Source organism: Sus scrofa, chromosome 1 (genome assembly GCF_054392235.1).
Source record: "Sus scrofa isolate SSC_HxYL_T2T_F1_AM1 chromosome 1, Sscrofa_HxYL_maternal_Yorkshire_Landrace_v2.0, whole genome shotgun sequence".
NCBI classification, from domain to species: Eukaryota; Metazoa; Chordata; class Mammalia; order Artiodactyla; family Suidae; genus Sus; species Sus scrofa.
In genome coordinates, this window is record NC_139383.1 from 249,322,502 (window position 1) to 249,347,453 (window position 24,952).

At 43.3% G+C, this 24,952-nt stretch overlaps 1 protein-coding gene across 22 annotated transcripts in view; it reads left to right on the forward strand.

Moving 5' to 3' along the window:
* Nucleotides 1–24,952, forward strand: part of FRMPD1 (FERM and PDZ domain containing 1) — a 179,335-nt gene that overhangs the window by 145,826 nt on the left and 8,557 nt on the right. For 21 of the 22 annotated variants that reach the window (XM_084989848.1, XM_084989876.1, XM_084989870.1 and 18 more), the window contains 7 exons: nucleotides 6,717–6,824; nucleotides 13,345–13,440; nucleotides 18,552–18,677; nucleotides 19,791–19,910; nucleotides 20,788–20,924; nucleotides 22,032–22,158; nucleotides 22,304–22,399. In XM_084989848.1, the coding sequence (XP_084845974.1) occupies nucleotides 6,717–6,824; nucleotides 13,345–13,440; nucleotides 18,552–18,677; nucleotides 19,791–19,910; nucleotides 20,788–20,924; nucleotides 22,032–22,158; nucleotides 22,304–22,399 (810 nt within the window). Of the gene's footprint in view, nucleotides 1–6,716; nucleotides 6,825–13,344; nucleotides 13,441–18,551; nucleotides 18,678–19,790; nucleotides 19,911–20,763; nucleotides 20,925–22,031; nucleotides 22,159–22,303; nucleotides 22,400–24,952 lie in introns of those variants that run through there. The other variant, XM_021066203.2, reaches the window with a different exon arrangement.

The window sequence follows — 24,952 nt, forward strand, 5'->3', positions numbered from 1 at the left end:
TTCTGGCATGCTGAGATTTTACAGCCAAGGAATTGGGGGACTGAAGGGATTTTTGTATGTATGGTCCTCGGCTGTAGTCATTCTCCCTTTCTGTCAGGGTACCATCTCTTCTCCAGTCTCCCTCACTTCCTCCAGTACTCAGCCGGTTGATTTTCTTTATCCTGGTTCCAGTTTGGGGCCTAACTGTTGCAGGATTCTTTTCTTTAGAGTGAGAGACAATATCAGTTGCCTCCACAGATTCCTTTTCTCTCTGCGTCTTCTCTGTTCTGCCACTGATTGCTCACTCCTTTGAGTCCTTAGGGTGGCCATAATTATACCTGTTGCTTTGACCCCTTGTTTTACTCTTCCTCCAGCTCCTGACAGCCTGCTCCCCTGTACCCGCTTATGTTTGTTTTTAGTGATTTCTTGGCTTCTGATGCATAGTTTCCCTAGTCCTCAAGTTTCCTATCTATCTCTTTTAGATTCTCAGTTCCTTTACCTTTATCCCAAATTTCTGCTGCCTGAGATCTGATGACACCTTGTTGCTCCATGTCATTTAGGAGTTTGGAACCTCATCCAAGGCATTGCTCAACATCATTGATGAGGATTGAGCCAAAGAGAGCCTGAGCTGCTTAGTTGGAAATCAAGACGATTTTGAGTATAAGTCAACTAGTTTTGAATCCGCCTAATAATTCTGTATCCAGCCTTATCCACAGGGGGGAGTTAGAGGAGACCTGATCATATACTTTGTATGAATGAAGGAATACCGCTATATGCACAGGACCCTGACCTATCAAGCTGGAACTGATTTTCAAAAGAAAAATGAACTTGGTTGGCTCTGACTTGTTCTTGTAACTGCATATTTGTTATTAGTTATCCGTGTCTGAAAGCTTTCTAACTATATCCTGTCTTGGTATTTGTGAAGAATTACTGACAAGCTTACCAATATGTGCTTTCCTGAATCTTCCATATTCATTCTCTGGAAACTTATACTAATTCATCTTTAATCTCCTAATATTTCTTCCATTCTCTGTTCTGTGGGTGATGCCAAGACTTCCATATATACTAAGTCCATCCAATACCCATGATTTACTTATATAAGAGCCTTGAACTCATTCAAAGTGATATTCTTGTCATTAATTAAAAAAAATTTTTTTTGTCTTTTTAGGGCCATACCTGCAGCATAGGGAATTTCTCAGGCAAGGGGTTGAATTGGAGCTGTAGCTGCTGGCCTACACCACAGCTCATGGCAACACCAAATCCTTAACCCACTGAGCTAGACCAGGGATTAAACTCATGTCCTTATGGACACTAGTCGGGTTTGTTATTGCTGAGCCACAACAGAACTCCTCATCACTAATTTTATGTTGTTGCTTTTTCTTTGCCTTATTCCTTCTATCTCTTCTGGTTGGAAAACCATCCTGCTTGAAGAAGAAAGCAAATTGAGGTTATGTAATTTCTCCAGTGGAGGGATTACCGCACAGGTTACCTCCTCTCTGGGAACATTGCTATTTCCCCTTTCCTTCTATTAAAATTTTTTAAAGCACTAACAAAACGTAAAGTCAGCAGAAGAAAGGAAATCATAAAGATCAGAGAGGAAATCAATAGCGATTAAAAAAACAATAGAAAAAAATCTAAAACCAAAAGCTGGTTCTTTGAAAAGGTGAACAAAATCGACACACCTCTGGCCAGACTCACCAAGAAGAGTAGAGAAAAAACACAAATAAAATAAGAAATGAAAAAAGAGAAATCACAATGGATAATGCAGGAATACAAAAAAACCATAAGAGAATACTATGAACAATTTGTATGTTGTATGCTAACAAATTTGACAACTTAGGAGAAATGGATAACTCTCTAGAGACTTACAACCTGCCAAAACTGAATCAAGAAGAAATAGATCAACTGAATAGACTGATGACTAGAAATTAAATTGAATATGTTATAAAAACATTCCCTACAAATAAAAGTCCAGGACCAGATGGCTTCACAGGAGAATTCTACCAAACATACAACGAGGAACTTGTACCCATCCTCCTTAAACTTTTCCAAAAGGTTGAAGGAGAAGGAACACTCCTAAAGATATTCTATGATGCCACCATCACCCTAATACCAAAACCAAAGATACTACCAAAAAAGAAAACTATAGGCCAAAATCTTTGAAGAATATAGATGCAAAAATTCTCAACAAAATTTTAGCTAACTGAATCCAACAACATATAAAGAAGATCATACACCACAACTAAGTGGGATTCATCCCAGGTTCACAAGGATGGTTCAACATATACAAATCAATCAACCTCATACACCACATTAACAGAAGTCAAAAACTACTTCATCATCTCAATAGATGCAGAAAAAGCATTTGACAAAATCCAACATCCATTCATGATAAAAACTCTTACCAAAGTGGGTATAGAGGGAATATAACATAGGAAAAGCCATTTATGACAAACCCACAGCATATATAATACTCAATGGAGAAAAGCTGAAACCCTTTCCACTAAAATCTGGAACAAGACAAGGATGCCCACTCTCACCACTTTTATTCAACATAGTATTGGAAGTCCTAGCCACAGCATCAGACAAACAAAAGAAATAAAAAGCATCCAAATTGAAAGAGAAGAGGTAAAACTGTCACTGTATGCAGATGACATGATACTACATATAGAAAACCCTAAGGACTCAACCCCGAAACTACTTGAACTGATCAACAAATTCAGCATAGCAGCAGGATATAAGATTAACATTCAGAAATCAGTCGCATTTCTGTATACTAACAATGAAATATTAGAAAAGGAATACGAAAATATAATACTTTTATTTATTTATTTATTTTTTATTTTCCCACTGTACAGCAAGGGGGTCAGGTTATCCTTACATGTATACATTACAATTACATTTTTCCCCCAGCCTTTCTTCTGTTGCAACATGAGTATCTAGACAAAGTTCTCAATGCTATTCAGCAGGATCTCCTTGTAAATCTATTCTAAGTTGTGTCTGATAAGCCCAAGCTCCTGATCCCTCCCACTCCCTCCCCCTCCCATCAGGCAGCCACAAGTCTCTTCTCCAAGTCCATGATTTTCTTTTCTGAGGAGATGTTCATTTGTGCTGGATATTAGATTCCAGTTATAAGTGATATCATATGGTATTTGTCTTTGTCTTTCTGACTCATTTCACTCAGTATGAGATTCTCTAGTTCCATCCATGTTGCTGTAAATGGCATTATGTCATTCTTTTTTTTATGGCTGAATAGTATTCCATTGTGTATATATACCATATCTTCCGAATCCAATCATCTGTCAATGGACATTTGGGTTGTTTCCATGTCTTGGCTATTGTGAATAGTGCTGCAATGAACATGCGGGTGCATGTGTCTCTTTTAAGTAGAGTTTTGTCTGAATAGATGCCCAAGAGTGGGATTGCGGGGTCATATGGAAGTTCTATGTATAGATTTCTAAGGTATCTCCAAACTGTTCTCCATAGTGGCTGTACCAGTTTACATTCCCACCAGCAGTGCAGGAGGGTTCCCTTTTCTCCACAGCCCCTCCAGCACTTGTTGAAAATATAATACTTTTAAAATTGCACCCCCAAAAAATCAAATACCTGGTAATAAACCTGACCTAGGATATGAAAGACTTATATGCTGAGAACTATAAAACATTAATCAAGGAAATTAAAGAGGATGCAAAGAAATGGAAAGATATTCCATGCTCTTGGGTTGGAAAAATTAATATTGTAAAATGGCCTAATACCCAAAGCAATCTACAGAGTCCATGCAATCCCTCCCAAATTACCCATGACATTTTTCACAGAACTAGAACAAACAATCCAAAAATTTACATGGAATCACAAAAGATCGAGAATTGCCAAAGCAATCCTGAGGAACAAAAAACCAAGCAGGAGGCATGATTCTCCCAGACTTCAGGCAATATTACAAAGCCACAGTCATCAGACAGTGTGTTACTGGTACCAAAACAGACAGACAGACCAATGGAACAGAATAGAGAACCCAGAAATAAACCCAGACACCTATGGTCAATTAATCTTCAACAAAGGAGGCAAAAATATAAAATGGGGGGAAAAAAACAGTCTTTTCAGCAAGTGGTGCTGGGAAAACTGGACAGCTACATGTAAACCAATGAAACTGGGACAGACCCTCACACCATGCACAAAAATAAACTCAAAATGGCTTAAGGACTTAAATATAAGACAAGACACCATCCAACTCCTAGAAGAGAACATAAGCAAAACATTCTCTGACATCAACCTTACAAATGTTTTCTCCCCTTGGTCAGTCTCCCAAGGCAACAGAAATAAAAGCAAAAATGAACCAATGGGACCTAATCAAACTGACAAGCTTTTGCACAGCAAAGTAAACCATAAAAAAAACAAAAAGACAACTTACAGAATGGGAGAGAATAGTTTCAAATGATGCAACTGACAAGGGTTTAATCTCTAAAATATATAAACAACTTATACAACACAACAGCAAAAAAGCCAACAACCCAATGGAAAAATGGGCAAAAGATCTGAATAGACATTTCTCCAAAGAAGACATACAGATGGCTAAGAATCACATGAAAAAATGCTCAACATCACTGATTATTAGAGAAATGCAAGTCAAAACTACTATGAGGTACCACCTCACACCAGTCAGAATGGCCATCATTAATAAGTCCACAAATAACAAATGCTGGAGAGGGTGTGGAGAAAAGGGAACCCTCCTACACTGTTGCTGGGAATGTAAATTGGTACAACCACTACGGAAAACAGTATGGAGGTACCTTAGAAAACTATATATATATATAGAACTACCATATGACCCAGCAACCCCACTCTTGGGCATATATCCAGACAAAACTCCCCTTGAAAAAGACACATGCACCCGCATGTTCATTGCAGCACTATTCACAATAGCCAAGACCTGGAAACAACCTAAATGTCCATCGACAGATGAATGGATTAAGAAGATGTGGTATATATATACAATGGAATACTACTCAGCCATAAAAAGAACAAAATAATGCCATTTACAGCAACATGGATGGAACTAGAGACTCATACTAAGTGAAGTAAGTCAGAAAGAGAAAGACAAATACCATATGATATCACTTATATCTGGAATCTAATATATGGCACAAAAGAACCTTTCCACAGAAAAGAAACTCATGGACTTGGAGAACAGACTTGTGGTTGCCAAGGGGGAGGGAGTGGGATGGATTGGGAAGTTGGGGTTAATAGATGCAAACTAGTGTATTTGGAATGGATAAGCAATGAGATCCTGCTGTGTAGCACTGGGAACTATATTTAGTCACTTACGATGGAGCATGATAATGTGAGAAAATAGAATGTGTACATGTATGTGTGACTGGGTCACCTTGCTGTGTAGTAGAAAATTGACAGAACACTGTAAACTGGCTATAATGAAAAAAAAATCACTCAAAAAAGTTTTAAAGCAAATTATGTATTTGAGATACTGAATCACAGTCATGACCAAGGTTCAAGTTACCCGCAAGATCACATTTGTCTTTCTTGTGTTCAAGTTTCAAGGTCACTTACTTACTTCATGTACTTTGTGACCTTGGCCTGTTGCTATCTGAATCAATGGCATTAGTTTAGCAGTTTCCCTCTTGCTGTTGTGTATCTCTTCCTTCAGCTACACAGAATGTGGCTCCAAACTCCATCTTGGGGCTCTTACACATGTAAACCTTCTAGAGGTGGACCTCAAGGACTATCCAGACCAAGGAAACAACATGCCAGGCTGGGAGACAGCATATCAGGATTTCCTCCAGCAAGATCACATCCTGTTAGTCTAGATCTTGCAAGTTGCTATTCATTAAGTATCACAATTTAGTCTGATATGGTGTAGGCCAAAAGCTTCACCACAGGCTCATATCAACCTGTGATGACTCTTTTTACCTCTGGGAAAAAAGGGTACCACCCAAAAGATGAGAAGAGCAAAGAAGTGCCAAGGGTAAATCACAGGGCTCAGAGCTTCAGAAAGCCCTGACAATGTTCTGGTCCAACTCCTGTATAGTGCAGAAGAGAAGACTGAAGGCCAAAGATAGCTATGGGGAGTTGCCATCATGGCTCAGTGGTTAAGGAATCTGACTAGGAACCATGAGGTTGCGGGTTCGATCCCTGGCCTTGCTCAGTGGGTTAACGATCCGGCGTTGCCATGAGCTGAGGTGTAGGTTGCAGATGCAGCTTGGATCCTGAGTTGCTGTGGCTCTGGCGTGGGCCGGTGGCTACGGCTCTGATTCGACCCCTAGTGTGGGAACCCCCATATGCTGTGGGAGCAGCCCAGGAAATGGCAAAAAGACCAAAAAAAAAAAAAAAGAAGAAGAAGAAGATAGCTACATACACACACAGACACACAACTTGTTTTCTTCCGTAATAGTTTGTATTTGAAGTAGTTCTCACAAGTGTTAAATCGCAGGACTTGGGTTGGAATTCAAGTCTCCTTGCTTACACGCCAGGGTCACTTTGTCTTCATCATGCCATAGCCTTTGGCTATAGTATCAAATCTTCAGTTCTTCTCAGACATGTATGAACATTGAGTTGAGATCCCTAAATTTTAGGGAAAGAGATGTTTAATGGGATGCCGTACTTCTCTGTGAGTTTTGATGGAATTCTCAACAGCTATCAGTTTTTGCTTTTGTTTTTAAGAAATGAGATGTGCATGGCTTACATGAAAGGCCTGTTCTAAAGTGTGCCACGTTTCTGTTTTGCAGGGAGTCCCCAAGTCCTCCTTCCTGACGGAGGAGAAGAGAGCAAGGCTGAAGACCAACCCCGTGAAGGTACACTTTGCAGAGGAAGTGCTCATCAGTGGACAGAGCCAGGTGTGTCACTGCTCAGGGGATTGAAGTGAGTTTGGCATTGAAGTGAGTTCATGCAGCAGGTGAGCTGACTCCTGGCACATATCTCCGCAGCATGGAGAAGATGCAGAGGGAGGGCAGTGGGCTTGCTGGAGGCGCTGAGCCCCCACAGTAAGACACCTGCAAACCATGGGTAGAGATGCACTGAGTGTGGCTGTCTGTCATTCTCTGACTCCATTTTTCTGTCCTCAAAATTTCAACAGATTCCATTTGTTCATTTCTCATTCTGAATTTTCAGACTAAGTATTTCCTCTGAAGGTGATATATTGATAGTAGGGGTGGTAGTGGTAGGAGTTGCCTTTTTTTTTTTTTTTTTTTAAAGAACCCGTCATCTATTGAGCTTTATTATGTGAATCTAAACATTTTGGGTACATACTCCTTAGTCATCACCATACCCTACAAGTGAGCTATTTTAGCAAAAGAGGAAGCAGAGGCTTAGAGAGGTTAAGAGCAATGACTTCTGAGATCGTATAGCTAGAAAATACAGGAGCACAGGTCTGTGTGATTTCGGTTCTTCTTTTTTCCACTAGGATATGCTGGTCTTATTGATAGTCCTTATTGATATGAGAATACTTCCAGTGTTGGTATGGTTTAACATGGGGCTTCAGAAGACAAGTTTGTAAAGGGAAAATGTTGGCTAGAGTTTGAGGGGGGGTTTTATGTGGACTATTGGATAAAAGACTCATAGATTCATAATTTAAGTATTTCCTTATTAGAGAAATGTAAATCAAAACCGCAATGAGGGAGTTCCCATTGTGGCTCAGCATATTAAGAGCCTGACTAGTATCTATGAGGATGCGGAATCCATCCCTGGCCTTGATCAGTGAGTTAAAGATCCGTCTTTGTGGGAGTTCCCGTTGTGGCGCAGTGGTTAGTGAATCCGACTAGGAACCATGAGGTTGCGGGTTCGATCCCTGCCCTTGCTCAGTGGGTTAACGATCCGGCGTTGCCGTGAGCTGTGGTGTGGGTTGCAGACGCGGCTCGGATCCTGCGTTGCTGTGGCTCTGGTGTAGGCCGGTGGCTACAGCTCCGATTAGACCCCTAGCCTGGGAACCTCCATATGCCGTGGGAGCAGCCCAAAGAAATAGCAAAAAGACAAAAAAAAAAAAAAGATCAGTCTTTGCCACAAGCTGTGGCATAGGTTGCAGATGCAGCTCAGATCTGGCATTGCCGTGGCTGTGGTGTAAACTCCAGCTGCAGCTCTGATTTGACTCCTAGTTTAGGAAATTCCATATGCAACAGGTGTGGTCCTAAAAAGAAAAAATGACTGTAATGAGATCCCACCTCACACCAGTCTGAATGGCCATCATTAATAAGTCTACAAATAACAAATGCCAGAGAGGATGTGGAGAAAAATGAGCCCTCCTATCTTGATTGTGGGAATGTAAATTGGTATAATCATAATGGAAAACAGTATGAATGCTCCCCAGAAAACTGAATATAGAACTACCATATGATCTAGCAATCCCACTCCTGGGCATAGATGCACAAAAGAACTACAATTCAAAAAGATACGTGCATCCCTATGTTCACTGTAGCACTATTCACAATAGCCAAGACATGGCAACAATCTAAATATCCATCAGCAGATGAACATGTTAAGAAGATGTGGTACAGGAGTTCCTCTCGTGGCTCAGTGATAATGAACCCGACTAGTATCCATGAGGATGTAAGTTTGATCCCTGGCCTTGCTCAGTGGGTTAATGATCTGGCATTGTGGTGAGCCATGGTGTAGGTAGCATGTGCAACTCAGATCCCATGGTGCTGTGGCTGTAGCATAGGCCAGCAGCTGCAGCTCCAATTCAACCCCTAGCCCAGCAACTTCCATATGCCGTGGGTGCAGCCCTTAAAAAAAAAAAAAAGGACAAAAAAAGATGTGATAAATATATATGTGATGGAATACTATTCAGCCATAAAAAAGAAAGAAATAATGCCACTTGCAGCAACATGGGTGCAACTAGAGATTCTCATACTAAGTGAAGTCAGAAAGAAAGACAAATACCTATGGTGTCACTTATATGTGGAATCTAAACTATGGCCAAATGAACCTATCTACAGAATAGAAACAGACTCACAGACATAGAGAACAGATTTGTGCTTGCCAAGGAGGAGGGAGAAGGGAGTGGGATGGACTGGGAGTTTGGAGTTAGTAGATGCAAACTATTACATTTAAAATAGAAAAATAATGAGATCCTACTGTATAACACAGGAAACTATACCCAATCTCTTGTGACAGAACATGATGGAAGATAATATGAGAAAAAGAGTGTGTGTGTATGTATGAGTGTGTGTATACACATATATATATGTATGTATGTATGACTGGATCACTTTGCTGTACAGCAGAAGTTGGTACATCATAAATCAACTATACTTTAATTAAAAAAAAGAATAGCTAGTAGCTATTGAAAGCATAAAAAATACATTTATGTGGTAACTTCTTTTGGTAACACATAGTTGAGAAAAATAAAACTGCTATTTAATCAAAAAAAGGATAAGTCAGGAGTTCCCGTTGTGGTGCAGCAGTTATCCGTGAAGAGGTGGGTTCGATCCCTGGCCTTGCTCAGTGGGTCAGGGATCCAGCATTGCTGTGAGCTGCAGTGTAGGTCGAAGACACTGCTCAGATCCCATGTTGCTGTTGCTGTGAAGTAGGCCAGCACCTGAAGCTCTGATTAGACCCCCTAGCCTGGGAACTTCCATATGCTGGAGGTGCAGCCCTAAAAAAAAAGAAAGAAAAAAAAAAGGGTAAGTACATCTCTAAATAAATAAATAAGTAAATATTTCCCCCCAATGGTCTATAACTATTTGCCTTCTGAATTTGAAACTTCTAAATTTTGAAGCTTTTGAGTCACAGCTTGTCCCTATCTAGTCTTCTTGTCATGGAGATTAGTGAATGGGGAGTCATGGCCATTTTAACATAGGATCCAGGTGATCAGGTTCACATCTGGAAAGCCCTTATTTTCTTCTTATCTTGCTGCTTGACAGATCCCACCTTCAGTTACCCCGAGAGTAAAAGGTGGATTTGTTCAGGAAGGGGCTAGTGGGAGACCTGGTCAGAAAAGGCCCAAGATCCTATCAGTCTGCAGTATTTGAGTCTCTCTATGTCTATCTTTGTGGAAGTGGATTAAACCTCTTTAGCAGATTAAATTTTGATACAGTGTGTGTTTTTCAGAATAGTTAACAGTATGGAGTTTCTATGGCGGCTCTGCGGTAATGAGTCCAACTAGGATCCTTGAGGACGCCAGTTCAATCCCTGGCCTCACTCAGCAGGTTAAGGATCCAGTATTGCCATGAGCTGTGGTGTAGATCACAGAGGCAGCTCGGATCTGACCTTGCTGTGGCTGTGGCACAGGCTAGCAGCTACAGCTCCAATTTGACCCTAGCCTGGGAACTTCCATATCCTGCAGGTGCAGTCCCCCCCACCCCACCCCCACCCCTGGCCAAAGAAAAGATGAGAAGTAGGGGCTAGAACCAACTAACAGAACAAGTAGAGTGTAAGTGTAAGAGTTCTGTAGATGTGAACCAGATCCCTTGGGAGACTTGCAGGTCAGGGCACCAGGTCCCTGTATCAGGCACATAGGGCAGAGATAGCCAATCCAGTGGAAGTTCATCATTGTGACCTACCTATTCATCCTCTCAAGTGTTTAAAAGATGGTAAAATCAGTGGCTAAACTTGCTCCCTTGAAACATACTAAGGCCCTAAAAGAATCTGAAAGAGGAAACCAACATTTGGGGTTTTGGTTTTTTTTGAGGAATAGTCGATCTACATTGTAAGTTTCAGATATACAGCATAGTGATTCACAATTTTTAAAGATTGTATTCTCCTTTGATAGTTATAAAATACTTACATTCCCTGTGCTGTACAATATATCCTTCTAGCTTATTTATTATATACATTGTAGTTTGTATGTCTTAATCCCCTACCTTGTCCCACCTCCCTCCCCAGGGTAACCAAGTTTATTCTCTATATTTATGAGCCTTTTTTTGGTTATATTCACTAGTTTGTTTTATTTCTTAGATTCTGCATATAAGTGATATCATACAGTAGTATCTTTATCTGACCACAGGAAACCAACACTTCAAATATGCTTAATTTGGTTAGCCATTAAAGAAATGCAAAGGAAAATATTAAGAAGGGCTACTTTGGGAGTTTCCTGGTGGTCTAGTGGTTATAACTTGGCATTTTCACCACTCTAGCCCAGGTTTAAGCCCTGGTTTGGGAACTGAGATCCCACATTAAGCCACTGCTCACTGCAGCCAAAACAAAAACAAAAAACAAAACAAAAACAAAAAAACCCAAAAAAGTGCCACTTCGTACTTGGTAAATGAGCACAAATAAAGAAAAAGTATAACCCCTGATGCTGAGAAAGTAGCTATAGTCATGTACTAATTGGTGGCTTTGTAAATTGATTTACTCTTTCGGGGGTTAAAAAAAAAACAAAACTTAATGAATGCCATAAAAGTGGCCTAAGGATCACATTCTTTTTTTTAATTACTCAGTGAATTTTATTACATTTACAGTCATACAATGATCATCACAACCAAATTTTATAGCATTTCTATCCCAAATCCTCAGTACATCCCCCCACCCCACAACCTGTCTCATTTGGAAACCATAAGTTTGTAAAAGTCTGTCAGTCAGTGAATCTGTTCTGCAAAGAATTTCATTGTGTCCAAGGATCACGTTCTTATTAATTTAGGCCATAAAATAATTTAAATGCAAAAATATCCATGTATTTAAAAATATCTGTACTACTGATATATAAATTGCAGAAAAAATTGAAAAAATAGTAAATATCTAGGGCAGAGAGATGTTTAAATAAATTCTAGTATATCAGCTCAACAGACTATTTATAAGTCCATTAAATTTATAAACATTAAACCACATGAAAAAGTGCATATATGTTGAGTAAAAAATCATACAAAATTGAGCATGTTCTATTACTGCAGCTCTCTAAAAATAGTTTACAAGTGTAGATAAAAACTGAAAGAAGCACTACAGAAAAAGTAAATGTGTTAGTTATGTGGTGTTATTATGGATGGGTTTTTTGGTTGTTTTTTTTTTTTTTTTTTTTTTTTATAAATCACCAATAATAAAGTACCAAGGAAAACATTTCACACTTGGGAAATCTAAAGATTAAGATTTCTAAATACCTGAAACCAGAGAAGTGAGATAGATGACAGCAGAGTGAGCAGTTTGAAATCCTTCATCCCTGATTGAGTGTGAAATGGCACTGAGATATGAACATAACCCTTTATCTTCCATAAAAGTACCGTGGCCTTTAAAAAAAAAGTTAAGAGAGAGTTATGAATGTGAGTCTTGCTTAAAAGATACAAGGGCCCTTATATTTAGAAGATACAAATATCTCACCTGAAAAAAAAAGCTGTCAGGTTTTTGAAAAAAGATGATAAGCTATTAACCCAGATGGCCTTTGTACCCAAACTCTTTGCAAAGATTAGATCTGGGGGCAGTTCCAACTCAAATACTTGGGACCCTAGAACCTCTTGAAGGTTCTGGAAGACACCAGCCCCAAGGATCCTCTGCATCTGCAGCTAAACATCTGGAGGGCACTTTTTATGAGAGCTGGCCCTGGGGGCATTCTCCAGACCCAAAGGGAATTATTCCCCTGCTCTGCTCCACTTCAGGAATTCTGGCTGGCCTGGAGTCACCAAACAGAGCAGCCATATGTCCTCTTCCCTAAAAGCCCTCTAAGAGTGGCAGAGTCACTTAGGAGATCCCATAAATCCAGGGTGATGGTTGGAATGAGTGGCGGCCGAGAGCAGCCCTCTGCCCTTTGGTGATGCTTTACCATAGGTAGTGCAGCGGTAAAATGTAAGGGGGCCCTCAGGGGGCTTCCTGCCTGCTATTCCACCCAATTCCACAAGGCAGAGCCCAAGAATCTCAGAAAGGGATTTCCCATCGTGGCTCAGTGGAAACGTTGTATAGGTCACAGACACAACTTGGATCCTGCATTGCTGTAGCTATGTCATAGGCCTGCAGCTGCAGCTATGATTCCACTCCTAGCCTGGGAACTTCAATATGCCGTGGGTACAGCCCTAAAAGAAAGGGCGGGGGGCGGGGGGCAGCAGGTGCATTTGGGACAGTATGCATGCTTGTCATCTGACTTGCCAAACTGTATTCCATAAGGGTGGCAGCTAGCGGGGAGGTGTCAGCTGATGGTCATGTGATATCACACAGGCTCGTGCGGTGCTATCTGTGTGCTCATGGCAGAGCTCACTCTTCACCTCACCCCTCCTGTCTAACTGTCCTCGTGGAACATCCCTGGAACAGAGCATGCCTGTATCTGTGTGGCATGAGCCTCATCCATTGGAGAAATCTCCAAATGTCAAGAATCAACCTACAACTGAGTGAGAGGTTGGGGAAAATCCTGCTCTCCACACCAGACAAGGCCAGAGAAGCTGAGGATCTGTCACACTCAGGGACAGACAGGAACAGTTTCATTGCTACTCTTATGTTTTCCAGGGTAATTCTCTGCTGTGTATGCCCAACGTGCTCAAGTTGTACTTGGAGAATGGACAGACCAAAGCTTTCAAGTTTGAGGCCCACACGACTGTGAAGGTATTCCGAGTAAACTTGAATCTCTTTCCCAGTGAGAATTTGCTGACTCCCAGGACCACCCCACCCGGCCTCTTTCCAGGCAGCTGCCTTGGAGATCTCATAACCACCATGGTCTGAGCACCTGCAATAAGCCAAGCACTGGGTTATCTCGTTTAGTTGCACGAACACCCAGCAAGCTGGTATTTTAACCACCATCTTGGAGTTCCCGTCGTGGCGCAGTGGTTAATGAATCCAACTAGGAACCATGAGGTTGCGGGTTCGATCCCTGGCCTTGCTCAGTGGGTTGAGGATCCGGTGTTGCCGTGAGCTGTGGTGTAGGTTGCAGACGCGGCTCGGATCCCGTGTTGCTGTGGCTCTGGCGTAGGCCGGTGGCTACAGCTCCAATTAGACTCCTAGCCTGGGAATCTCCATATGCTGCAGAAGCAGCCCTAGAAAAGGCAAAAAGACAAAACAAAAAACAAAAAAAAAAACACCATCTTGCAGGGGAAGAAATGAGGGCTTCAAGAGATGAAGTACCCAATACAACTCAAAAGCCTTTGTCCTTAACCATGGGGCTTCTCTGCCTCTTGCATGGGACTCTATTGCGACTCAGGAGACTAGGGTTGCTCAAAACCCAGACAAGGTGTCTGGACAGGTCCAGGCCCCTGCACGTTCTGTTCTGGATAGAAGTCAGTTCAGCTCATATTTAACACCTTGCCCCAGAGGAGATGCCCTGAGGTAGGTGGGACAGAGGAGGTAGAAAGTGGCCTCTGTCTCCCAGGAGCTAGGAGCTTGCAGGCAGGTTGTGGGAAGGTGACATCCAAGGGGCTTCCAGTCGTCCAGGGCAGGAGGAAGTAAGGGCTGTGAAGGGAGAGACAAGGGGAAGAGCACCATCGGTTCCGCCCCGTCAGGACCGGAGAGAAGGCTTTGGAGAGAAGCTGGACCTGAGCTGAGCTTTGAAGGGCGGCAAAGAATTGAACCAGCACTGGTGGAGACAGCGCTCTTGAGGGGTTAGAGGATGCACATCAATCTGAGGGAGTCCCGTGAACGAAGGCAAAGAACCAGGAAGGGGGGTGTTGGCCCCAAACAGTAAACCATCCCATAGACTGGAGCACAGGCCATTTCTGGGGGAGGAGTGGGAGGCTGGGGATGGCCTGGAATAGCAGGCAACAGAGTTAAGATTTTATCCCTCATTAAGGATCCAGCACTGCTGTCAGCTTTGTGTAAGTCATGGACACGGCTCGGATCCCACGTGGCTATCGCTGTGGCTGTGGCTGTGGCCAGCAGTTGTAGCTCCAATTAGACCCCTAGCCTGGGAACCTCTATGTGCCATGAGCACGGCCCTAAAAAGACAAAAAGACCAAAAAAAAAATTTTTATCCCTAGGCAATAAGGGATGGCATTACAGTCCCCCCCCCCCGGTATTTTTATTTATTTATTTACTTTTATTTTTTTATTTTTTGTCTTTTTGCCTTTTCTAGGGCCGCTTCCCACAGCATATGGAGGTTCCCAGCCTAGGGGATTCAAGGTGGACAGGAAGGGGACAGGCAGGTACCAGACAGTAGCCAAGACACACACACACACACACATACACACACACACACTCACACACATGAACATGCATTTGTATACACATGCAATGCATGCACGCACACATGTGCACACAGCTAGTGCTCCCTAGATTCCTTTGGCAATTCTTAGGGCTGCCCCAAATGCCCTATTCCGTTCTTTCCTCCTCAGAGGGGAAGCTGGAAAAAACCTGTCTGAACCTGGGAAGCTCAAGTCCAAAGGAGCAAAGGGAGGGCAGGACAGATTTGTTTAGCGTTCACTGCATGTCTGACCCTCTCCCGGGCACTTCCTCAGGTGCTGTCTCACTTAATGCCCCCAGTAACCTTGTAAATGACAAGGGTTAACTCACTTTTCAGATAAGAACACAGGCCTAAGAGATCCAAAACTCGTCAAGGTCAACTAGTTCATAACTGGCTTCCAGCTTGGTTTGCTATTTCTAAACCCTCCACTGAAGCTGACCCCACTGCCATTCTGCATAAAAGTTTTGCAAACGCAGTAGACAAGGTTTCTACTTCTGTCCTCTTGGAGCAAAGTACATTGGAATGAAGGGGACAATTTATTTAAAAAGAGTCCTCCTTTGGTGGCCAAAAAAAACTTAGAAATGATTTACAATAAAAGCACACACCACAGGGGAATTAAAGCCAAGATTACAGATGGGGATAGGAAATAAATAAGGACTTAGCTGGTATAATACTGATGAATCTAACTAATCTGTGGTAACCAATTTTTTTTTAAAAAAACCAAACCTTTAACTCTTTATGACAGAGCAAAAGAGGAGGATATAAAGAAACACTGTACTAAAAATGTACTATACTCTACTGTTTAAAGGTATACTGGAGTTCCTATTGACTCGGTTAGCGAAACCGACTAGCATCCATGAGGATGCAGGTTCGATCCCTGGCCTCACTCAGTGGGTTAGGGATCTGGAGTTGCCATGAGCTGTGGAGTAGGTCGCAGACGTGTCTCAGATCCCAAGTTGCTGTGGCTCTGGTGTAGGCTGGCGGCTACAGTTCCGATTGGACCCCTATCCTGGGATCCTCCGTATGCCATGGGTGTGACCCTAAAAAAGACAAAAACACCCCCAAAAAGTATGCTATACTATTTAAAAGTATACCATATTATACTTTTTTACCCAATACTGTGGGTAAAAAGGGAAACACCACTGTGACTTCGTCAGTGACTTCTCTTCCCTATTCTCTTATCAAGAGAAGCAAAATCCCCCTTCTCAAAATCAAGGAAAATAGGATGTCATTTGACCCAGTGAACATTTAGCGATAGACACTCTTTGTGTGCCGGCAAAGCTGTTGATGATACAGAGATAAATTACCCAGGGTCACTCCCTTAGGGAGCACAAAGTCTTGGCTGAGGCTGGGGTGAGGAGAGGAGACCTGGGGATAACATAGTGGGAAACTGTGGGTGGTACAGTGTGGTCAGAATCAGGAAAATGGGACATGGAAACAGGGTGGCGTGGGCTCCAGGCAGCGAGCACTTCCAGCTGGGTGGCAAGGAAAGGCCTCTGGTATGTGGTGGCCCAGGGGGCTGACTTGGCAAGGTGGACAGGACAGGGAGAGGCATGGTGTGTGAAGACGGCTTCCCAGGCATGAGGAGTGACACCAATAAAAACCCAGTGATGGGCACGTTTGGCAATTGTATGGGGCTCGCAAGCAGAGTGCACTGTAAGAAGCAGCAGAAGGTAAAGAGGGAGAACTGGGTTGGAACCTACTACTTGAGAGCCTTGAATAGTAAGCTGAAGGGTTTGGGCTAGGGGACCATGGGAGCCACAGAATATTCTTGAGCAAGGGAGGGCATAAGCAATATGAGGCTTAGACAAGTTCTTCCAGATTGGGGTCAGCCCACTTTTTCTGCAAAGAGCCAGATAATAAATATCCCAGGATGTGCAGGCCATGAAGCTTACTCACCTTTGCCCTTATAGCAAATGGGCTCAGCTGTGTTCCCATATAACTTGAATTATGAAAACAAGCAGAGCGTTCCTGTCATGGCATAGTAGTTAACAAATCCAACTAGGAACCATGAGGTTGCGGGTTCGATCCCTGGCCTCCACTCAGTGGGTTAAGGATCTGGCGTTGCTGTGAGCTGTGGTGTAGATCGCAGACGTGGCTCGGATCCCAAGTAGCTGTCGCTGTGGGTCTGGCATAGGCCGGTGGTGACAGTTCTGACTCGACCGCTAGCCTGGGAACCTCCATATGCATGGGAGCGGCCCAAAAAATGGCAAAAAACAAAAAAAAAAAGAAAGACAAAAAAAAAAAAAAAAAAAAAGAAAAGAAAAGAAATGTCAGCAGCTAGCATGTATCGAACACTTGTCACCTGCCAGGTGCTGTTCTAACTGCCATGTATGGGAGAATTAATTTAATGCACACACCAACCCCTGAGAGAGGTATGAGTATTATGACCATTTTAGAGCTAAAAACACTGAGGCGTAGAGAGAGTAAGCACTTTATCCAGGGACACACAGCTAGTGAGTGGTCGTCTAGGTCTAGCACCCATTCACTTTACTGTACTGTCTCTTACTAAAGAACATAGCTATCACTGAAGAAAATCATATTAAATAGTGATGAAATAAATCAACAGGCCTGGGACAGAAAATAACAGGGACAATCACATTTAGATACAGAGAAGGTCCTTCTGAAGAGAAAGAACAGCCTGGTAAAGAGTGTGGGAAAAGTGTGCCAAGCAGAGGGAACAGCACGTGCGAATGAGCACATGGCAGCAAAGATCTTGTGATGACAAAGGGCCCCTGTAGTGAACGAGGAGAATGTGGCATGGCAGCTCTGATGGCACAGTATTAATTGTCATCTCACCCCATTGACCCCTCTAAATGGGCATCATTATCCTCCCTTTTGCAGGAGGAAACTGAGGTTCAGAAGCATCAGGTTGAGGAGTTTCTGTTGTGGCTCAGTGGTTAACGAATCCGACTAGGGACCATGAGGCTGCGGGTTTGATCCCTGGCCTTGCTCAGTGGGTTAAGGATCTGGCGTTGCTGTGAGCTGTGGTGCAGGTTGCAGATGCGGCTCGGATCCCACATTGCTGTGGCTGTAGTGTAGGCTGGCAGCTACAGCTCCAATTGAACCCCTAGCCTGGGAACCTCCACATACCACGGGTGCAGCCCTAGAAAAGGCAAAAAGACAAAAAGACAAAAACAAAAAAACAAAAAAAAAAACACAAAAAACCAGAAGCATCAGGTTGATTTCCCACAGTTGCCTAAAGGATGGGCAGTGGGATTCTGTCTGGTAAGAAGTCCACAGAGAGGGTGAACTCAGAGTCCTTAGAGAGAGGTGTAAGGCTCCAAGGAATGGCTTTAGGCTTCCAAGCAAAGCAAGAGAGGGTGGCTTATGGGTGACACTGGAGCCCTGAGGAGAGGAGCAGTGGGTGTAGGACCATGAGGGGTGATGAGAAATCCCACATGGGGCCTGTCAAGATTCAGCTGCCTGGTTGGCAGTAGATAGGCCAGCTGCACCGAGGCACAGAGGGAAGCCCTCCCTGCCTGTGTCTGCACTTGAGGGCCAGGCTGCTCCTCAGGTGACCCTGACACCTCTGTGCCTGCAGGACATCATCCTCACCGTGAAGGAGAAGCTGTCGATCCGAAGTACAGAGTACTTTGCGCTGGCCCTGGAGGAGCAATACAACATCTCACGGCTGCACCTGCTGCACGAGGAGGAGCTCATCCAGCAGGTACCACCTGCCCCTGCCCCCGGTGAGGAGATCTGGGCTGGGCAAGCTGCACACTTCAGCCAGAGCCTTTGGGCACGGGGCTCAGGCATCTGCAGGTCTGATGCACTTTCTCATGTCCAAAAGGACATAGATCTGGCTCACCCTGGGTTTTGTATGAGGTAGGCAGGCTCCCGTTTTGCAGACAAGGAGACAGAGGCCTAGAGAGGTAAGGTAACTTACTCAAGGTAGCACAGCCAGCAGAGCCCCATCTTTTGCTTCCAGCTCTCATGATCTTCCCCGGAACCTGCTGCCTTTGAGACATCAGGGAAACACATCTGTTGCTGTGTCTAACCCCTTTTTGTGAGGCTTGCCCCCTGTGCTCGCCCCTGATGTCAGGACAGTCCCTCTGTACCACTCAATCTTTCAGCCCTTCAGCCGATTTGTTGTACTAGATTTTTAAAACCAAACACAGGTCAGTTCCATAAATCCTTGTTGAGTGTGTTGCAATTACAAGATGAATAGGATTTCAATAGTTGGAAAAGGAAAGGGGACTTTTAGAGAAGAGAAGGAGCATGAGCCAGAGACATGAGCTCATGGGGGCTCCCTGAGTGTTCTTCATTATGATGAATTCCCAACCCGGGTCACTTACTTTCTAATACTGTTGCTCACAAACCTTTTTTTTTTTTTCCCCTGATCACTTCTATTCCATTAGCATTGGAAAAAATCAAACTAAATTGCCAATATAATTGAAGTGAAAAAGAATAAGGTACAGAACACACACACGCACATATAATGTATAATATACTGTTACTGGTGCAAAAAGAAAAGATATACATTTATAGGAGCATATATACACATAGACTGTCTCTGGAAGAGTATGTAAGAAACCAGATGCAGAGGTTTCTTCTGGAAAGCACAACAGGTGGATGATGGGATCAGTGGGAAGCTTTGCCATTTTGAGCCTTTTACATTTTATCGCCATGGGAAAGTCAAATTAGTGGCAAAGGTCTGTGCAGTCTTGGGAAGCACTAAAAGGGAAATCTCTGGGGACTGTCCTTCATTGTCTTTTTTTTAAAGTTGTTTCGTGGAATAGCAAAGGCGGAAGATGAACCATAGCTCTCTCACCCATCGCAGGTGGTAGAAAGGGAGGAGTCACATGACTACCGCTGCCTCTTCAGGGTGTGTTTTGTTCCCAAGGACCCCCTGGACCTCCTGAAAGAAGACCCTGTGGCCTTCGAATACCTCTATCTGCAGGTGACCTGGTCTGCTCTTCCTAAAATAACAGTGGTTGTTCTCAAAGATGACACATTGGGTTATTTTGAACATGAGCTCAAGGCAATTAAGCAACTCCCTGGTAGGGATTATCTTTATCTGAGAGAGAATGGGCCCGATTATCCCTCAAAATTCCTTTTTATGTCACTGAGTGGCTATGTTAGGAGATTTGCAATCTATTAATGAAATTAAGGCTTAGTCTTCAATGTAGATGATACGTTTTCTAATACCATTTAGCAGCTTTCGAGTTACAGTTTTTACTGCTAACAGGGACATTGATGCTTCAAAGCTTTATTTCAGAAATGAAATAAAGGTCACATAATTTGCCTGGGTCACCCGTTTGGTGGTGGAGCCAAAAATGGGTTCCTTGACATCCTGGCCTGGTGCTCCCCCTGCTGTACCTTCTTAGGTGAGGTTTAGTATATCATTTTTATTTTGATGAAAAAAATCATCAGGGAGGCATCCCCATTTTTACAGATGAGATCATTTGAACTAGTTGGATTGACTTGCCCAAAGTCTCACAAAACTGGTGGCAGCAGATAATAACAATAACAACCACAGTAGCAGGACTTTATAGGTGCCTAACGCCATGTCCAGTACCTGCTTTCAAAGGTATTATCTATTTTAAACCTCACAGAAACCACAGAAGGTTGGTTGACTTGACCATCCTTGTTTAGCAAGGGGACTTACGGATGCTCAGAGAGTCTTAGTAAAGTAACCAAGGTCACACACCCAAGAATTGACAGAGCCAGGTCTCAAAGCTGAGCTCCTGGCCCTGCTGCCTTTGTCCTGAGAGAACTACTAGGAACACAATCTGTCTGTTCTTGTTTCCCAGTTCCTCTGATCTCATGTCTTCTAGAGCTGCAGCGATGTGCTCCAGGAGCGCTTTGCCGTGGAAATGAAATGCAGCTCTGCACTCCGGCTTGCGGCCCTACACATCCAGGAGCGGATCTACGCCTGTGCCCAGCCACAGAAGATCTCTTTGAAGTACATAGAGTGAGTGGCAGGGGACTCCTGTGTCCCATCAGCAGCTGCTCAGTTGCATCTATTACATGGCTGGCCCTGGGCCTGATTCCACAGAAAGCTGATACTCGCCCACCTACCCATCTTTCGGCTGTCTTCGCATTCATTTCCCTCTCCATCCTCTCCCACCCAGCCTGGTTTCCCTAGATGTCAGGACCTGGCTGCTCCCTCTGGAGCCGAAGCCACCTCCAGATGGAATGACACAGGATCCCTTTGTAAATTCCCAGTTCCTGTGGGAGGATAGCTTGGGAAATCAGTTGATGACTTCCACATAAAGCTTCTGAGGGCGGGAATGCCTTGGAGACTCATGCGGTGTGAACCAAACTGTGTTGCATTACATTCCTAGTAGGCAGTGTCAAGTCCTGGGTTCCTGACACCTCCTGATTCTTAGCTTAAATGTTCACTTTGCTCTGCATGGTGTCACCCAGATCTGTTAACCTCCTCACCAGATCTCAGCTCCATCTTGCCCAAGCATCAAAATCAGATGGGGACTTAACATTTTAAAAAAAGAAAACAAATCCTTGGCCTTATCCCTGAGATGCTAGGTCAGATCTCTAGGGACTAGGACCTGAGAATCTGTATTTCTAGTTTGGTGAGGGATTTTGAGGCCGTTAGGTTGGCATTGTTTTGAAGCTTGGCCTCGGGGATTCACAGGTGCTGTGTTGCCCTGGGAGCACGTGCTATACATGTGTGATGAGGAGTGAGCTTCTAGAATGATCCTGGCATTTAATTTCTGAATGGCTGGTTTTTATGGAGAGAGTATGTGTGTGTGTGTGTATAGATAGATGATAGATAGATAGATAGATAGATAGATAGATAGATAGATAGATAGATAGATAGATAGATTTTACACATTCTTCATATATATATTTACATACACTCCACAAAACCATATATATGTGTGTGTGTGTGTGTTTTATATATATGTAGGGTTATGTACATATATCTTCTGCTGAGAAAAAGGCTTGTAATTGCAACATTCTTAGAACACTAAGTACTGAATCAAATGTAATTAGGTTCTTCACTAGAGTCAAGTACACTGTAAAAATAAGCCTTCTTATCTCCAATGTCTCATGGCAGGAAGGACTGGGGAATAGAGAACTTTATATCTCCCACTTTACTACGAAACATGAAAGGAAAAGACATCAAGAAAGCCATTAGCTTCCACATGAAGAGGAACCAGAATTTGCTGGAACCCAGACAGAAGGTAAGATAGCCATGGTCCCTACTGACCACACAGCTGTCTGCTGTGAAACCTCAGGGGAGGAAATTTTCAACATTGCCTGCATTTTAGCTCTGACTTCAACAGTCTTTTTCATTTTCTTTTTTTTTTTTTTTCTTCTTTATTTAAGCAACTTATCTCTGCTGCCCAGCTACGGTTAAATTATCTACAGATCCTTGGGGAACTCAAGACGTATGGTGGGAAAATCTTTAATGCCACTTTAATGGTATGTATTTTTAAATTTTTTAATTTATTTTTTATTACTCAAATGAATTTATAACATCTGTAGTTGTATAATGATCATCACAATCCAATTAATGGTATGTATTAAAGAACCGTGAGGTCCTATCCTTATAAGGGCTGCTGGAAGTCCTCTGCAGATCAATGTACATTTTAGCCTAAAATTCCTTAGGATCATGTCACAGACTAGAATTTGTTTGGGAAACTAAGTATTTATTATGCCCTTGAGAAGTATCTATCATGCCATTGCTTGGCACCAGCCCTCTGATGGGGGAGGCAGAGCTGAATGAGGGATGATTCCCACTCTCAAATGATGGAACAAGGCACCCGACAAGGCAGAGCAAAGCCATGAGAGACACAGGGCCATTCCTGGGGGTGTGACACCGCTGCCAGCTTCAAGTTGAATAGGAAGAAGGGATTGAGGAAAGGCAAGAGGGTTGGATTTGGCCCGATTTCAGTACAGAGGAGAGGCATCCTAAGGGTAGGTACTGTAAGCAGTTTATCCTGGAGCTTTGGGTGTATGAGGATGAAGAGGGACAAAGGGAACTCAGGAAGGAAAGAGAAGAATCTTAGACTGACTGCCAGGCTGGAGCCCTGCTTGGTCAGATGAAGGGGAGATGTGAGGGGTGGACCTGAGAAGGGAAAAGAGAAGCAGAAGAGCTCTCAGCTCTGTTCCCCATTCCTCCTCTGGGATGGCCTTTTGGAGCCTAGGCCTAGAGCTATGTGCTGTGCTGTCAGTGATGGGGTGGGGTGGGTTGGGGGCATGGCTTAAGGGAACTCCTCCCCACTCATTCCCAGAACTCTCCAGCACAAACCAGGCAATTTACCAAAAAGAGGGTTTTGTTTTGTTTTGTTTTGTTTTCCCACTGTACAGCAAGGGGATCAAGTTATCCTTACATGTATACATTACAATTACATTTTTTTTCCCCACCCTTTGTTCTGTTGCAACATGAGTATCTATAAAAAGAGGGTTTTTTTTAAAAAAAATAATAACAGGAGTTCCCGTTGTGGCTCTAAGAACCATGAGGTTGCTGGTTTGATCCCTGGCCTTGCTCAGTGGGTTAAGGATCTGGCATTGCCGTGAGCTGTGGTGTAGGTCGCAGACGAGGCTTGGATCCCGCAATTGCTGTGGCTCTGGTATAGGCCAGTGGTGACAGCTCCAATTAGACCCCTAGCCTGGGAACCTCCATATGCCACAGGTGTGGCCCTAGAAAAGGCAAAAAGACAAAAAGAGTAATAATAATAATAATAATAATAATAATAATAACAAAACTCCTTTCCATGGATTTGATGTGCCTCTCAGTCATTTACAGTATGGGTCAATTTAATCAGACTGCTGACCTAACCATGTAGGTGGAAAAAAAGAATCAATTGTTTTGGCCACCCCCAAGGCATGCAGACCTTCCCAGGCAGGGGAACCTTTGCCACAGCAGTGACCAGAACCACGGCAGTGGCGACACCAAGTCCTTAACCTGCTGAGCCATCAGGGAACTCCAAAAATCAATGTTTTGAGCAAAACAAAGAGCATCAGATATAGGAAGGGAAAAATAAACTGAGTCTTTGTACAATTAAACGACTAAGTGGTGGAAAAGAGACCAGAGTACACAAAGGAAAACTTGGAAGTGCAAGAAAAACTTCCCACTTTTTCCAGGTTAATCCTGCCTTCTGCCAACTGCCATGTTCCCATCTCCAGTCTCTCTTTTCCTTTCCTAACTAAGGAAAGAACTGGTAACGGGAGAGGAAACTAACCACCCTGAACTGGCTTGGGTGCTTGCTGGGCCCTGGGAATTACAAATTTAGATACATGCAGACTCTGTTGTCAGGGACCTTACCATGGAATATGAGACTTGGATACAAATAATTACAGTAAGAAGTCCTAGCTCAGTGCCGTCAGAGAAGTACAGAGAATGTGGTGTGGAAACGACAGAGGAAAAGGAATATTTATTCTGGTTTGAGGAACAGATATGTTCTGTAGACAGTAGATTTTGATGGAAGCTTTTTTTTTTTTTTTTTTTTTTTTTGTCTTTTTGTCTTTTCTAGGGCCCCTTCCCGTGGCATATGGAGGTTCCCAGGCTAGGGGTCTAATTGGAGCTGTAGCCGCCAGCCTACACCACAGCCACAGCAATGCAGGATCTGAGCCACCTCTGCGACCTACACTACAGCTCATGGCAACACCTGATCCTTAACCCACCAAGCGAGGCCAGGGATCTAACCCACATCCTCGCAGATGCTAGTCGGGTTTGCTAACCACTGAGCCATGATGAGAACTCCTCGATGGAAGCTTTTAAAGGGTCAGGGTTTCCATAAGTGATGATGGCTGGCAAGAGGATTCTGAGAGCACAGCCTGGCTATAGGCACATAGCTGTGAAAGTACAGCATTGTATTCATGGAATAGGTAAAAGTCTTGTGGTTTGATTCTCAATTGTGGGGCACATTATGGGAGATAAATTTATACTTAATTTATCTGTAGCTGGGGCCCTGATGAGGCTGTCACTTAACTTTGGAGTCTCGGGGAGTGGTGGTGAGGACTTGAAGAAAG